We start from the raw sequence: 15,442 nt of genomic DNA on the forward strand, positions 1-15,442 counted from the left end.
AAAACACCAATACAGTATATTAATGCATATATATGGAATTTAGAAAGATGGTAATGATGACCCAATATGCGAGACAGCAAAAGAGACACAGATGTAAACAGTCTTCTGGACTCTGTGGGAGAAGGCGAGGGGGGGATGATTTGAGAGAATAGCATTGAAACATTTATATTATCATATGTGAAACAGATCAGCAGTCCAGGTTTGATGCATGAGACAGGGTGCTCAGGGCTGGTGCACTGGGATGACCCAGAGGGGTGGGATGGGGAGGGAGGAGGGAGGGGGGTTCAGGATGGGGAACACGTGTACACCCATGGTGGATTCAAGTCAGTGTATGGCAAAACCAATACAATATTGTGAAATAATTAGCCTCCAATTAAAATAAATTCATTTTAAAAATAATAAAAGATATTATAGAAAAAAAAAAAGAGTACCTTCCTCCTCTTAGGGGAATCCTTAGGAATAAATAAATAACTATAATAAGGCACTTACAAGAGTGTGTGTACATGGTAAGTGGAATATCAGTGTTAGCTATGATTATGGAAATATTTTCTTATGAGATTATCAATGCCTACAATAGCATTTTCTTATGAGATTATCAATACCTATAAAACTACAAATAGTTTTCTCCTTTAGCTATAAAAGTCTCAGCACAGTAGTTTGAGTTAATTTTCCATATATTGTATTACATACAAATAAAGTTAAAACTGGCTTTTTTTAGGTGATAAGAGAGGGAAGAAATGTATTTCTGTCCTATTTGTTGCTGCTGGGATCCCTTCACTGGTGATTATCAGGGGGTATCTCTGTTTGCAAACTAACTATAGACACTTTCTCTATTTATATATTGGTTTGTTTTTTTTTTTTAATGGAGAAAGGTAGACGTGAATTGTATTTTTTATTAGGCTGTGATTATATACATCTCCTGATAGACTCCTTCCTGACAGGAATTGGCATTTGTAGGGTCTTCTGAGATGAAACAAATGTCTTTAGCTTAGTCCACTCTGTTCAGAACAAACAGCTGTGATAACCAGAGAGAAGGCTGGATATTAAACTCATTTTGTCACTGCATTTTTTTTTTCTGGTTCATAAGTACTTGATCCTTATGGACTAAAATAGGGATGGAATTTTCTCATAAAACTGAAGGTTCTAAAAACAAGAATAACCAGAGCACTTCTGTACTTGAAAGCAGTCAATATAAGATCACATAAAGCTAAATTTGAAAAATAAATGTTATTCTAAAACTCAGATTATACATTAAACTTAAACCACAGTCTAACACATCAAGAGAAAGAATTGACAAATGTAAGCAGGATGAAAAGTAGAGGATATGGTGGATTAAAACTTATCTTTCTTTTACCTGTAATTCTTCAAAGAGCATTAGCTGTATAATTTGGTTAAAGCCATGTATGTAACATACACAATAAATGACTACGTTCTTCTTCTTCCCATTGGAAAGCATACACTTGTGATTCCACTTCTCCATATGAGTCTAGTATTATTACCTGATACAGAGCCTCCAGCCTGTGAACAGTTTGGGAAATCATCACCAAAATCAATGATCTTCCCTGTCCTGTTCAATGTGAGTTCTGGGCTGTTTGCTTCTTGTCTACCTGTATTCATCTGAAGGCTTCTAGCTTACAGGAGACTCCATGCCACTACTCAGGGTAGTGTTCACTCCAGTGGGCACCTCGTTTCTCAGCCACAAGTTGAAGAAATTGGGAGTGGCTGGCATAAAGCTTGAGTTTATCATTGATATCCACCCATCTCACTTTCTCGGCATCATCGCCAGCTTCCAGGGACAGAAGATCCATGACCTCCCCTGTTTCATCGTGATAGTTCACAGCCTCTGTATCCATCCATACATTATCTGTGTGCCAGGGATCACCCACGTAGCCTTTGTAGACCACAAAGTGTTCCTGGCTGCATAGTTTGTGCAACTGTTTCTCCAGCTCCTGTGTGTCTGCTCTGGGCTTCTGGGAGGAGTTCACGGCTTCCTCAGCAAATTCTCTCTTCAGTGCAGCACTAATCTCTCCTGGACCCACCACTCCCCCTGGGATGGCCCATTCCCCACCGTCCTTCCTTTCCATAGCTACAAACTGCAGGACGTTTCTCCCAGAGACAGGATGGGCTACTTTATTCCCCTTGCTGCCCTTTTTCCACCTGGCTAAGATGGCATCTGCAACATGATTGGGGCCTCAGCGCCCCCAAAGCCCTCTACCAACCAGGCCTGTCCCACCTGCAGGGTTTCTAGGTCTACCATGTTCAACCTCATACCAACTGTTCTGGCTCCCTCTCTCAGCAGGCCCATCCTTTTCGTTAAATTTGGGAGAGAAGTTTCACCCAAAAGAGGGTGTCCCCACCTTGGTCCCGCCAAGACTGATCCAGAAGTGGACTCGACAGGCTTGCACTCTGGCCGCTCAACCAGCCAGCTCACCTTCTCATTGGAAACCTGGCTTCGCTCCACTTGAGAGCCCGGGTATGGTGACGTCCGCGCTTCTCAGCAGCGCTGTTTGAAACTGACATGATGAAATTCGGAGGAAACCGGTGTGAGGAAAATGGGCTCCAGCCGGCTGAGATGGGGCAGCTGCTGGGTCTGACTGCCGCAGAGGCCAAGGCCACAGAGAGAAACGCTGGGGCCAAAGCCTTTGCCTGGCAGTGTCCAGCCATCCACCGCCCGGCAGGCTGCGGGGATTTCGGTTGCTCTCAGGTGGGGCGTCAGAAATCCTCGATGGCGAGGGTAGGAGAGGGGGGCGGCTCTCCCGCGGAACAGAGCCACTGGGGACGGGAGCCGTGGGGATGGGGCATGGGGGTCCTGGGGGATGGGGGCCCTGGAGGAGGCTCACCGCAAACCACGCCCCGCGCTCCCTGGGGAGCACGGCGTTTGCATTTTACATTGAAAGATTTCAGTGTCTGGAAAGGATTCCAAACGGTTGAGAAAGAAAGTGAAAGTCGCTCAGTCGAGTCCATGGAATTCTCCAGGCCAGAATACTAGAGTGGGCAGCCTTTCCCTTCTCCAGGGGAGCTTCCCAACCCAGGGATCAACCCAGGTCTTCCTCATTGCAGGCGGATCCTTTACCGGCTGAACCACAGGGGAAGTCCACCAATACTGGAGTGGGTAGCCTATCCCTTCTCCAGGGCATCTTCCCAACCAAGGAATTCAACCGGGGTCAAACACCACCAACAAAATCAGCACAGAATAACTTGCTTCGCTTGGTAAATTGGCTTAAGGGTACATTTATTTAAAAGTTCACCAAGTGTAGGACCAGAGTCTATTTGGGAAAAACCAGAATGAATGTGTTGGAGGCTGTGGGGCACAAACTTGTATGGGATGCTGGAAAGCCTGGCAAGAGTGCCCTGGAAGGAGAAAGCTCTCTTGATGCACCCTGTGTGGTCTGGTGAGAAATTCATGAGATGCAATGCCTGCAATGTGGGGGCAGTGGGGGAGGGGGTTGGGGGTGGGGGAGGAAGGTTCCAAATCTCAGGCCCACCTCACTAGTTGAATGGCTTAGGCCAGTTGCATAAGCTTTATGTCCAAAGGATGAATGGCTATAGCATGCCAGGAGCTGTCAGACAGAAGACTGTACTGAGGTCTGGACCATGTGGTATCTGCTCTTAAAGGATTCTGGTTGAAAAGGCAGCATATATATTTAAAAATAGAAGTAACAGGAAACCCAAACAGGGGCTCTGTCTCAACATAGAGGGGTGGAATGGGGAGGGAGATGGGAGGGAGGTTTGAAAGGGAGGGGATATATGTATACCTATGGCTGATTCATGTTGAGGTTTGACAGAAAACAACAAAATTCTGTAAAGCATTTATCCTTCAATAAAAAAAGAAAGTAACATGGGAAGGGCAGTGCACAGTAATCCTTAAGAGTTGAACACAATCAGGTTCAAACCTCAGCGTTCCCTCCTTACCTGGGATCTTCTCGGGAAAAGTAACTTAAGTTACAGAAGCTGACTTCAGCTTCCTCTAGTGTAAGATGGAAAAAGAATCTGCCTCAGAGCATTTTGGGGACAGTTAGGTAGGCTGTTACATGTAAAGCTGTTAGCACAGTAAGTGGCCCATTATGCATACTCAGAAATGCTGGCTGTCATTACTGTAGGTATCATTGACTTTTTGACCCTGCACCTTGAAAACTGTAGATTACAACAGGACAGTTGAAACGATCTTGAAAATTGAGAGGCTCACATATGAATTTAGAGTTAAATAAGCTACTTTTCTCTGTCTAGAGAAATTCAGGCTGAAAAATAACAGTGTCTAGGTCCTGAAATGGAGAAGGCAATGGCACCCCACTCCAGTGCTCCTGCCTGGAAAATCCCATGGATGGAGGAGCCTGGTGGGCTGCAGTCCATGGGGTCGCTAAGAGTCGGACACAACTGAGCGACTTCACTTTCACTTTTCACTTTCATGTATTGGAGAAGGAAATGGCAGCCCACTCCAGTGTTCCTGCCTGGAGAATCTCAGGGACGGGGGAGCCTGGTGGGCTGCCGTCTCTGGGGTCGTACAGAGTCGGACACAACTGAAGCGACTTAGCAGCAGCAGGTCCTGAAATGATATGAGAAGCAGCAGCACAGGCTAAGTCATTGTATCTAAGATAACAAACCCGCAGGAAAGGTATCCAAATGTCTGAAACAATTTTAGAACAAATGGAGCACTGTATACTCTAACTGAAGCCCAAAGGATATTTAACATTTCCCAACGTTTGTTCCATGTTAGATCACCCCCCATGAAAAAGATGTTCAAGGAATAAACGATTTGACAGTCAAATATGTCTGGGAAATTCTGCATATTTTACCGTCCTCCTTTAGGAATTTAGGATTCACAGCGTGCTTTAAAGATCCAGTAAAAACAAAACAAGTCAACCCAACAGTTTAATTCTGTTTCATCCGGTATTTTCCAAACTACCTGACCAGAGAATGCTTCTTTTATGCAATAGTTGGTATTATTTTGAGAACACACTTCCTTAAATTTAGAAAAGTTTCAAAATACCTATGTGTGCTTGGGGGTAGATCTCTAACCCTTTGAAGTTATTACCATCACTATTGAAAGGCAGCTACTGAATACCCACTCATCGTAAGAACTCTAAACTGAATGAGTCAGGTTTCCAAAAGTCTGGAAACCCAGAAATAGCTGGGCTATATACTCCCTAGATGGTAAAGAATCTGCCTGCAATGCAGGAGACCCAGGTTCAATTCCTGGGTCTGGAAGATCCCCTGAAGTCGGAAATGGCAACCCACTCCAATATTCTTGCCTGGACAATTCCTTGGACAGAGGAGCCTTGTGGGCTACAGACCAGGGGGTCACAAAGGGTCAGACACAACTGAGCAATTGAGCACATACACACACATAGAGATCAAAATGGTAAAAAAAAAAAAAAAAAAGCATTGAAAGCAGAGAAACATGAGACCTGGTCCTCATTCATCATCATCATTGTCGAGGATTTGCTGTGTACACTGTACAAAGTACACTAGAAAAGAAAGACGATCATTTTGGGACAGGTTCCCAACTCTGTAACTCATGTCTTCGTTATTCTTAAAAATTACATATTTACTTATTTTGGGCTAGGCTGGGTCTTTGTTGCTGGATGAGGGCTCTCTCCAGTTGTAGTGAACGGGGGCTGCTCTTTGCTGCGATGCCCAGGCTTCTCACTGCAGTGGCTTCTCTTGCTGGGGGGCACAGGCTCTAGGCACACAGGCTCCGGTAGCTGGAGCACGTGGACTCGGTAGTTGTGGTACGTGGTCTCAGTACTTACGGCTTGTGGGCCCTTAAAAGAGTGTGCAGGATCCAATCGCCGCAGTGCATGGGCCTTCGTTGCTCTGCGGCACGTGGAATCTTCCCAGACGAGGGATGCAACCCGTGTCCTCTGCGTTGGCAGGTGGATTCGTATCCACTGTGATGCTAGGGAAGTCCTTCATGTCTCCTTATGGCTGCGTTCTTTTCAGTCGTGTAATTCCTAGTCTTTGAGGCTCCTGGAAATGTATTAGGAAAACCACTGATATGAAAAACTAAACGTTTTGGGAGAAGACACTTGTAAATTCCTTATATTATTATTTCCAGGCATCATAATCTAACTCACAAAAAATAAACGAAGTGCAAGTCTTGGGTCTGGTTCTAGCTTCCCCCATCATAGGCTATGTAGTTGTGCATCCGACACTTGGCTTCCCTGAGTCTTGATTCTTCACTGTAAAAGGAATCACATGGCCTCTGTTATCTACAAAAGTCCTTCTGGCTTTAACATTGTATGATTCCAGGATCTATGAAAATCCCATTATTGGAAGGCCAAGGTCAAATGCTATGAATCAGAAAGACCAGATGTTCAAATATAAACAGCCAGATGCTCAGGGGGCAGTGGCACTTGAGGAAAGCGAGGGAGCAGGGAAGGCCTGGTGTGTCAACCCAAAGCAGAAACTGAGTAGGCAAAAGAAGAGTGCAGGGAGCACCTGGGGAGGAACATCCAAACCAGTAATGAGGGGGCTTGTTTTGTTTTTAGAGTCATCAAAGGGAAGAAGACTTAAATCGGACCATTTGATGCAAACGGTACCCTAAGGGAAGGAAATGAAATACTACAATATAGACCAAAGGAATTATTTGCTGGGAAGCCACTGGGGAGATTCTCTTCCCTAAATTATCTTCTGAGGTGGAAAAACAAGCAGCGCTAGACAGAGAGAATGTTCTGGTCCCAACCATGAGAAAGCCCTAAAGGAACTCTAGCACCATCAGAGAACAAATCTTTGACCTGTCTCTGGGAACTCTTCCTGGACTAGAGATTGCCTGCGTGAGTCCTATTTTATCAAGAATATTACAGGGACGGGGAGGGCCACGGTGATTACAGGGCCCCAACAGTGCAAGAATCCCTGATCATCCTTCCATCCTCTCTTTGGGAAGCAGAAATACGTGGTACTCAGCAAACTGTATTCCCGCTGTGATGCTGAGGCTCAACTTCTGAAAGAAACTGGGAAGGAAGGCAGAAGAAAGGATTTCTCCTGTCTTTAATGTAATAATACTCGTAATAAAAGCAACAGTAACTACCATTGACTAAGTGCTTTCTGTGTACCAGTCTGTGGTATACAGGTTTGTCCAGGTTTGACTGCCCAGTTCTGAATCTTGGTTCAGTCACTTCTCGGCGTTTTAGTCTTTGGAAAATTTCTGAAATCTGTTGGACCTTAGTTTTCTCATCTAGAAATAATAATGGATCTATGTTAAAGGGTCAATATGATACAATTCACTTAAAGAGCTTAGGATAATGCCTGGTCCATAGGCATTATGAACTCAGCAAATATTACCTATGACAACTAATTGTTACTAATCATTAGTAACTATTGTTACTAATCATTCTGCATTTATTATTTCACCTAATTTTCAAGCAAACCTATGCGTTAGGCACATGTATTGATAATATCACCACTTAACACACTGAGGACATGAGAGTTCATAGGAGTTACCTAAGGTTGCTCAGCTAGTTACTAGTATAGGTTTCAGAACTGGAAAGTCTTGACAGTAATAAACTTGTCTTTCATGGATAGTCTAAATGCATGTTGCATTTGACTTTACATGGCAAAATGTCACCATTTTATTATAACTATTAAAAAATGCATATATATGGAATTTAGAAAGACAGTACTGATGATCATACGTGCAGGCAGCAAAGAAGACACAGATGTAAAGAGGAGACTTTTGGATTCAGTGGGAGAAGGCGAGGGTGGGATGATTTGAGAGAAGAGCATTGAAATGTGTACATTACCACATGTGAAATAGATGACCAGTGCAAGCTCGATGCATGAAGCAGGGCACCCAAAGTTGGTTCTCTGGGACAACCCAGAGGGATAGGCTGGGCAGGAAAGTGGGAGGAAGGTTCAGGATGCAGGGGACATATGTATACCTGTGGCTGATTCATGTTGATGTATGGCCAAAACCATCACAATACAGTAAAGTGAATGCATGCTTAATCACTTCAGTCGTGTCTGACTCTGTGTGACCCCACAGATGATAGCCCACCAGGCTCCTCTTTCCACGTGATTCTCCTGACAAGAATACTGGAGTGAGTTGCTGTGCCCTTCTCCAGGGGATCTTCCCAACCCAGGGATCAAACCTGCCTCTCTTACACCTCCCGCACTGGCAGGTGGGTTCTCTACCACCAGCCCCACCTGGGAAGCCCCATATTGTAAAGCAATTATCCTCAAATTAAATTAATTTAAAAAAAACTTGAGTTATATTAAGATGGTTCTGCTAGGTTGACTCTGTAAAAGAGAAGGAAATTGGAGAGAGACAATGAAACCATTTAACAACCTATTGTAGTAATAGCCCTGAGTCATGGGACAGCTCAGACGAGAAAGACAAGTCAGAGATATCCTGATGTGGAAGGGGAGGCCTGAAGAAAAAGAAGAGTCAAAACACACCCATTTTAATCCTCAGGGGCTCAAAGGATGGTGGTGACAGGTGGAAGTCAGGAAGGCAGCTGGCAACGCGTGGTCTACCTTTAGACGGACAGAGCGTGGAATGATGACTGGGAATTCAAGCTTCTGTCACTGACATCTCCCTGCCGCAGGTTCCTCTTCTACAAAACGAGGAGTTGATCTAGAGTTAACCCTTTGGATTCTTTCCAGCTTCCCAGAGGAAGCATGTAAATGAAGTCTAGGAAGTGGAGAAAGATATGAGGGCTTAAAGAGTCAGTGAGTGCTCAAGGTATTGGGTCATCAGCCTGGCTTTGGGATATAAAAGAGGAAAATGAGACAATGATTGACATTTTTAAGATTAAAGAAGGCTGCACCTTTTAAGAAATGATTTAGGTGGGATAATTAATATGTAGAATGGAGGCTATCTCCAAATTAACCTAATAAATCTAAACTAAAATGTGTAACAATCAAAGTCAAGTAGCCTTTATTTATAGGAGAGATAAGCTTCGGTTTGTGTGGTGTGATATGAAGGTGTTAGGGAAGTCCAGCTGCCCCCCAGATATTGTTCTGACTCTCATAAATACTGCCTGGGTTTCTACTATTAAAACCCTTTGGATGCAGTTTGTATTATAAAGTGAGCATTTATTCCACATTTAGCTGCTGTCATGCTTTCTCTGGTGAATTAGTGTAGCAGGCTGACAACCAGCTAAGGCAAACCAACTGAGGAGACAAAGTTTTGGAGGCGGCGGCGGAAAGGATCCTCTTGGTGTGTGCGGCATTGCTCACATCAGTCCGTTCAACAATGCGTGGACACCTGTTGTCTCAAGCTACATTCCGGAGATGAAAAGGTGAGTAAATTGTGGTGCATCACTTCAGGATGCTTACAGTCCAGAGTGGACAGCATGCAGTTCATAGAGCTGGGGAGTTTTGAAAAGCGGGACCAGGGGCTCAGAAAGCAAAGGTGGAGGGACAAAAGAGATGGTCTACTACTACAATTTTGTTGAAGGATTGGACACTCAAATTCAAGGAAGGCTTTTCCTTGATCCCAGTGGGTTCTCCTAAGGAACTACCAAAATTTAAACTGGTAGGTTTGACAGTCTCTAGGCTGAAGAAAGATAGATCACTCCAACTCCTTTAATTCAATGACTCTTTGGCCCTTTGAAGCCTAAATTAGTAAAATCTGATGATATCAAAACTTGTCAACTGTATTGTTGACTATGAAATATATGTCCCTTGCTAATTTTCATGTCCCTCTCCTCTCCAGGAACTTCACATATACAGGACTGACTGCACAGTGAGATTGCTGAGGCTGGTAGAAATGTAAAGAAATGTGAGCTAGAAAGATAACTGAGAACTTCTGCAGACAGCAGACTAGGGCAATACCACAGCCCCACAGATGGCATTCAGCAAGCACCCTGAGACGTAACATCTAGCAACGGAGAGGATCCTCAACCACGGCTTAAAAGACTTGGCGGATCAGTTCTGGCTCTGGTATTTGCTAGTGAATAACTATAGGAAAACATTACAATACTCACCTATATTTACTTAAGACAGACTATATGACAGATCCTGTACTATGTGTTTTACTTGTAAAAACATTTAATTCTTACAACAATCCACTGAGGTAGGTTCTGTCAAGTTTCCTATTTTATAACAGGAGGAACACAGATAAGTTCAAGATCATATTACCTAACATTTGTCAAAGCAGGGATTTGAATACAGGTAGTCGACTCTAATGCCCATGTTTAACTACTTCAGTTACCTAAGTCTTTGAAGGTTCAGTTCACTTAAAAATGGACATGTTGGGTCAGACAATGTCTAGATTGCTTTCTGGCTTTAGAATGTTATGATCCTACTTACATGAATTATATGATATATCTGAGTGGTCTTAGAGTACTGAGCTCTAAAGACAAGTTTCTGAAATCTGACCTTATTTCATGGCCATCTCTTGTGTTTAAGTCAAGTTGGACCATATCATTCACTGTTCCACCAAGAATGTCCTTCCTCGATCTTCATCTATTGAAATCCTGTCCAGCTTTCAAAAGCCAACTGAAATGCAATCTTCTTCAAATATCCATTTGCAATCTTTAAAGATTTACAGCGGAGATGTATGAAACTGTTGAGGGTTGAAATCTAGGAAAAATATCTGTGTTATTGAAAGGGAAAGATAAGGAGAAAAAAGGGTGGAGGGAGACACTTGAAGATGAGAAAGGGTAAGAGGACCGTTAGCAGTTTCACTGGTGACTTGCACCACAAAACCCTTTCCTCAGACGGGCAGTTATGATGCCACCAAAGTTCTATTAAGTGGTGCCCAGCAGGTAGGTGTGAGGTAAGGATTAAATGAGATAACATAGACGAAGTATCCAGCATAGTGTCTAGAGAGGCAACAATATGATAGTTTTCAATTGCATTACCTACAGAGGAACCTGCTCATCTCCTTCAAGCAGAAGAAGGCTACCCTCCTGTCCAGGAAGGAGTAGGGCAGGCAGAGGTGGGAAGAGGCTCAGTGGGAAATAGAGAGGTCAGGAGGAGGTTTATGGGGACACAAGGAGAAAATTATGAGCCAGAGATAGAGAAGTAAGTGAAATAAAGGAAGCATACAGGAGTCACGGTAGAGAAGAGGACAGAAGGAGACGTGGAAGCCAAAGGGCAAAGAGAAAAAGAAAGAAAGAATTCTGGGGCTTGGAAAGACAGCCTGTGCTGCCTGGGTCAGAACCCAGTGCCCACAGGAAGGGTGCTAGAGGTAACCAACTGAGGCACCCAAGTCCGGAGCACTCTCAGAGCCATTCTCTCTTCACTGTTATGATCTGTTATTGGAGAGGTTCTGACCCTGTCCTGTCCCGCCTTCAGGGGATTTCTTCCCCTCTGTCTGCTTGGGAATCATCTCCAGCAGTAGTTACACTTCCTTCATGGCTCCAGCTCCCACTGGACAAGCCTTTCATGGTCCTGGCAGCTTCCTCCCTTAGTCTCTCCAGCCCCAGGGGAGGAGATGCACTCCGCAATTGCTGATATGGGGGTTGCCTCACCTTCTCCTGCTTGTAATTCTAGTTCTTGCAACAACGTTGCAACTAATGTGCATGCATGCTTGCTAGCAAAGTCGCTTCAGTCGTGTCCAACTCTTTGCGACCCTGTGGGCCTATAACTCACCAGGCCCTTCTGTCCATGGGATTCTCCAGGCAAGAATATTGGAGTGGGTCGCCACGCCCTCCTCCAGGGGCTCTTCCACACCCAGGGATCAAACCCATGTCCTGTACTTCTCCTGCACTGGCAGATGGGTTCTTTACCACTAGCGCCACCTGGGAAGCCCCTTTGTAACTAATGCACTGCTTTAAAAGATCACTATTGAAGTACCTGGGGTTCCCAGGTGGGGTTAGTGGTAAAGAACCTGCCTGCCAATGCAGGAGACTGTAAGAGACCCGGGTTTGATCCCTGGGTCGGGAACATTCCCCTGGAGGAAGAAATGGCACCCCACTTTGGTATTCTTGCCTGGAAAATCCCATGGACAGAGGAGCCTGGTGGGCTACAGCCCATACGGTCGAAAAGAGGCCAACATGACTGAAGTACCTGGCAAAGACTTTACTTTCACTTGGACTCGCCCTTGGAGCTCAAAGACAGCTTTCTCGGGGAAAAGAGCACATCTAGTGAGAGAAAGAAATCCAGCCATCCCAAGAGTTAGGAAGAGTCCGGGCCCACTTCTCCAGTGCTTGACTGGAGAAGGACAAATCCACAGCGGCTGCCAGAGCTGAGGGAATTATCTGTGAAACGACTGGGTTTGTGGCCATTCACATCTATTCCTCCATGATTTACTGTACTCACTTTGATCACCTTGAGCCTCAGCTTAAGGAACACCTCAGTTTTATTCCTCCAAGGGTTATTATGTGCCCTGATGAGTACAGAGGGCACCTAGCCAAGGTGTGGTGAGGTGGAGACACAGAGACACATTGGGAGCACATTCTGGGTTTTTGGAAGTGTTTGCTTTGTGCAAGATAAGATTTGTGGATGGTCTATCAAGAGACCCTCCTGACAGACTCTTCTGAGTTTTTGTTGTCCCGCAGAGTTGCAGATGCTTGATTTTTTTTTCTCCAGGCATCATCTCTCCCATCCCCAGAGTTCTGCTATTAATAAAACCAGGTTCCTGTTCTTCAGAATCCACAGCCTAGTGGGGGCACAGAGTGGGCACATGACTGACCCTCAAGTCAGGCTGATGGCAGCCACACAGGAGGATTCTGCACAGGGGTCAGGAGGCTGCAGAGAGGTCAGGAGGCTGCACAGGGATAGATGGTGGACAAGCTGAGCGGATGCTAGCTGGACAGGTCGAGGGGGCCATGAATTTTCTAGCAGAACATAGAGTAGATCAAAATCAATTGTGAAAGGACAGGGGCATCTGAGGGTTTGTAACAAGGGTTTGGGGGGGGGGGTGAGGGTTGGGCACTGGAAAAGAGGCTGAAAGGTGGAGGCCCAGCTATAGAGGCTTCGGAAACTAAGGAAATGGGACTTGAGGCTCCAAGTGCCATCTGAGGATCTTGAGCGTCTTTTGGCAAGGTCAATTCTGGGATGGCTACTTGAATGCTGCCTGGAGGACAGATTTACGACAGAGAAGCTGAGGACAGGCGAAGGAACTGCGATCTCCCAGGGACAGCTCAGACAGGAAGTCTCAGCTTGACCATCGCCGAAGGGGCATATCAACCTTTGAGCTGCTCTTCTCTCCATCAAGGGCAAGCGTCCTCCGTCTTCCATCTGTGTATGAGGGTGAGGGCGGGGGCGGGGGGGGGGGGGAGTGCCCCCTTCTACGCTTCTATGGCTGGATGATACGATGACTCCAGCCTCAGAAGTTTCGAATTTCTCCTTGCCAAGGTCGGGCCCCTACAGGTGGGCGCCTGCGAGCCCCGGCCGCACGTGTGGGCCCCACGCCCGGCCGCGGCCGCGGCTCGTCCCCTCCAGGCCCGGACGCCGCCGCGGGCCGGGCCGGGCCGGGCGCTCCGGGAGCTGCGCGGCGGCTGCTCGAGGAGGCCTGGCGGGCGGCGGCGAGAGGCTGTGCCCCAGTTTGTGTCCAATCAGGGAGTGCGGGCTGTGCCCCGAGCCGGGCAGCAATGCGTAAACAAACCCACGGCAACTCCTCCGCCCCCTCGGCGCGCTCGCCCCGCGCCCGCCGCCGCCGCCGCCGGCTCGGCTCTCCGCGCGCCCGCCCGCCGGCCGCCCCCCCCCGCCGCCCCGCCCGCGCCCTGCGGCCCCGCCCCGCCCCCGCCGGCGCGGGCGCCCTCGGCTGCCTCCCCACGCGCGCGCGCTCGCGCTCCACGCGCCCCGCGCGGCCCGCCCGGCTCGTGGCCTCCCGAGAGCGAGGTAAGGGCGATGCGCCGGGACCCGGGCGGCCGCCCCGCGCGGCGCGGCCCGGGGAAGTTTCTGGCGTCGCCGCGCTCCGCCGGGCGGGGGCGGAGGCGCCCGAGCGCCGGGGGGCCGGGCCGGCCGGGGGGGGGCGCCGCCGCGCGCCCGGGGGGTCCCAAGTTGCCCAACCTGCCATCGGGGCGGGCTGCGCGGCGAGGGCCCGGAGGCGCGGCGCGGCCGGGCCCCGAGGAACTTTCTCCTCCCCGCAGGGGCTCCAGCCAGCCCGGGCCGCGGCCCGGCTGCCCCAGCGGCGGCTCCCCGGCTGGAGGGGGCCCGTGAAACGTGTTCGAAGAAGCTGACGCAGCTTGTGACGCTCGCGGCTTCCTGACGGGGACCGGGCAGCGGCAGCGCCTTCTGCGAGGAGGGACGAGCCGAGGCGGCGCTCTGGCCCTTCCCGCGGAGCCGCGCGCTCCGGCGCCTAGCTCGGGGGCCGGGGGCTCGGGGCGCGGGCACCCAGCGGCGGCCGGGAACCGGGCCCCGGCCGCGCGCGCCGCTTCCGTTTTGATTCGCTCGGGTTATTATATAAGATGTCACGGAGAGGAAAGGGGCGAGCGGGCGGCGCGTCGGCGAGGGCGCGCCGGCCTTCCGCGAGTGGCGGGGAGGGGCGGGAGGCCGGGCGGGCGGGGACCCACCTGTGCGCCCGCCGCGCCCCCTGCGGGTGCTGCCCGCGCGCCGGCGGCGACCGGGGACTGGAAGGGGGTCGGCGGCCGGGGGGACGGACGTGCTCGGCGCTCCCCTGCCGACCCCGGGGACACTCGGGCAGCGGCCGAAACGTGCCGTTTCCTCCTCGCCGCCTGGCCTGGGTCGACACATTTCTGGCTCCGGGCGTGTGTCCTTTGAAACATTTGTTTAATATTAAGGAAGCTGCGTGTGCGGCCGTACCCGTACGCCCGAAACGTGTGGCCGTGGGCTCCGGGACGGTGAATGAATCATCGCCCCGCGGACCGGGCGCCGATGATTCATGCGCGGTACACCCCGCGCGTACTCGCCGTGTGCCCCTGCCCCAGGGACCGCGGCCCTTCCGCGGCGGTGACGCCTGGAGGGCCAGGGGGGGAGAGTGTGCAAAAGGGTGGGGTTTATTTCCCCCCGCCCCAACTCCCGCAGTTTGGGGGAACTTTAGCCGGGAGGGGTGTCAGTTTGCCCAGATTTCCCGAGGCTTGATTCCCCTTCTTAGAAGAGTTGCGAGATTCCACCTGGCTGAGTTGATGAGTCGGTTCGCTGCAGGTGTGAGTCCTCTCATTAGAATCTGCAAGCTGTCAAGTGAGGTTTTGGACTCACTAGAAGGCATCCTTCTAGTAATTGCCTCTACTTAAGTACCGCCAGGGTGATTAGCAGAAAGTTTAAAAGTCAGTGGATCTTAAAAATAAGTAGTTGCTAAATAGAGGGGTTCTACTTAAAGGCTTAGGTTTAGGGCTTTTTTTTTTTTTTTTAAGCCAAATCCTACAAGGAACCTAGTTTACTATTAATTCAGAACTTTTGACCACTGTGACCACCCTTAAAGATCTACTTGACTCATTCCTACCACGCCCTACGCTTTTAAGATTGAGTAAAGTTTTCTCATCATTTAGAACTCAACTCAAATGGCATTTACCCAGCAAGGCCCTCTTGATTAACTTAAGTGGCCTCTCACCCCTCACCTCAGGGACCACCCCCAGGCCTATTTTATTTT

At 48.6% G+C, this 15,442-nt stretch overlaps 3 protein-coding genes across 9 annotated transcripts in view; 1 reads left to right on the top strand and 2 right to left on the bottom strand.

The window, feature by feature from the left end:
• Nucleotides 1–1,652: 1,652 nt before the first annotated feature.
• Nucleotides 1,653–2,664, bottom strand: LOC138427919 (ADP-ribose pyrophosphatase, mitochondrial-like). Its single transcript, XM_069568037.1, is given in 3 exon segments — nt 1,653–2,246; nt 2,339–2,493; nt 2,496–2,664. Coding segments are annotated over 3 exon segments (918 nt in total).
• A 2,103-nt stretch (nt 2,665–4,767) lies between these two features.
• Nucleotides 4,768–14,586, bottom strand: LOC138427920 (uncharacterized). Its single transcript, XM_069568038.1, has 5 exons — nt 13,903–14,586; nt 8,395–8,552; nt 7,878–8,019; nt 6,075–6,179; nt 4,768–5,967 (listed from the first exon to the last, which is right to left on the bottom strand). Exons 1-2 carry the CDS (start codon nt 14,584–14,586, stop codon nt 8,475–8,477), a joined length of 762 nt encoding a protein of 253 aa, XP_069424139.1. The 3' UTR covers nt 4,768–5,967; nt 6,075–6,179; nt 7,878–8,019; nt 8,395–8,474.
• The window catches only part of PCGF5 (polycomb group ring finger 5), a 115,405-nt gene continuing 113,460 nt past the window's right edge, over nt 13,498–15,442 (top strand). For 3 of the 7 annotated variants that reach the window (XR_011252137.1, XR_011252140.1, XM_069567501.1), the window contains exon 1: nt 13,515–13,731. The gene's annotated coding sequence lies outside the window, so the exon portion shown is untranslated. Of the gene's footprint in view, nt 13,732–15,442 lie in introns of all 7 variants that reach the window. The other 4 variants (XM_069567497.1, XM_069567504.1, XM_069567496.1 and 1 more) reach the window with 3 other exon arrangements.

The sequence above is a fragment of the Ovis canadensis genome, chromosome 22, assembly GCF_042477335.2.
Source record: "Ovis canadensis isolate MfBH-ARS-UI-01 breed Bighorn chromosome 22, ARS-UI_OviCan_v2, whole genome shotgun sequence".
Classification (NCBI taxonomy): domain Eukaryota; kingdom Metazoa; phylum Chordata; class Mammalia; order Artiodactyla; family Bovidae; genus Ovis; species Ovis canadensis.

Coding starts and splice junctions, on each gene's coding strand:
- LOC138427920 (XM_069568038.1), bottom strand. CDS start 14,586: ATGTGTCGACCCAGGCCAGGCGGCGAGGAGGAAACGGCACGTTTCGGC. Junction 8,553..13,902: donor GCAGCCCGCCCCGATGGCAG/GTTGGGCAACTT, acceptor CTCGTTTTGTAG/AAGAGGAACCTGCGGCAGGG.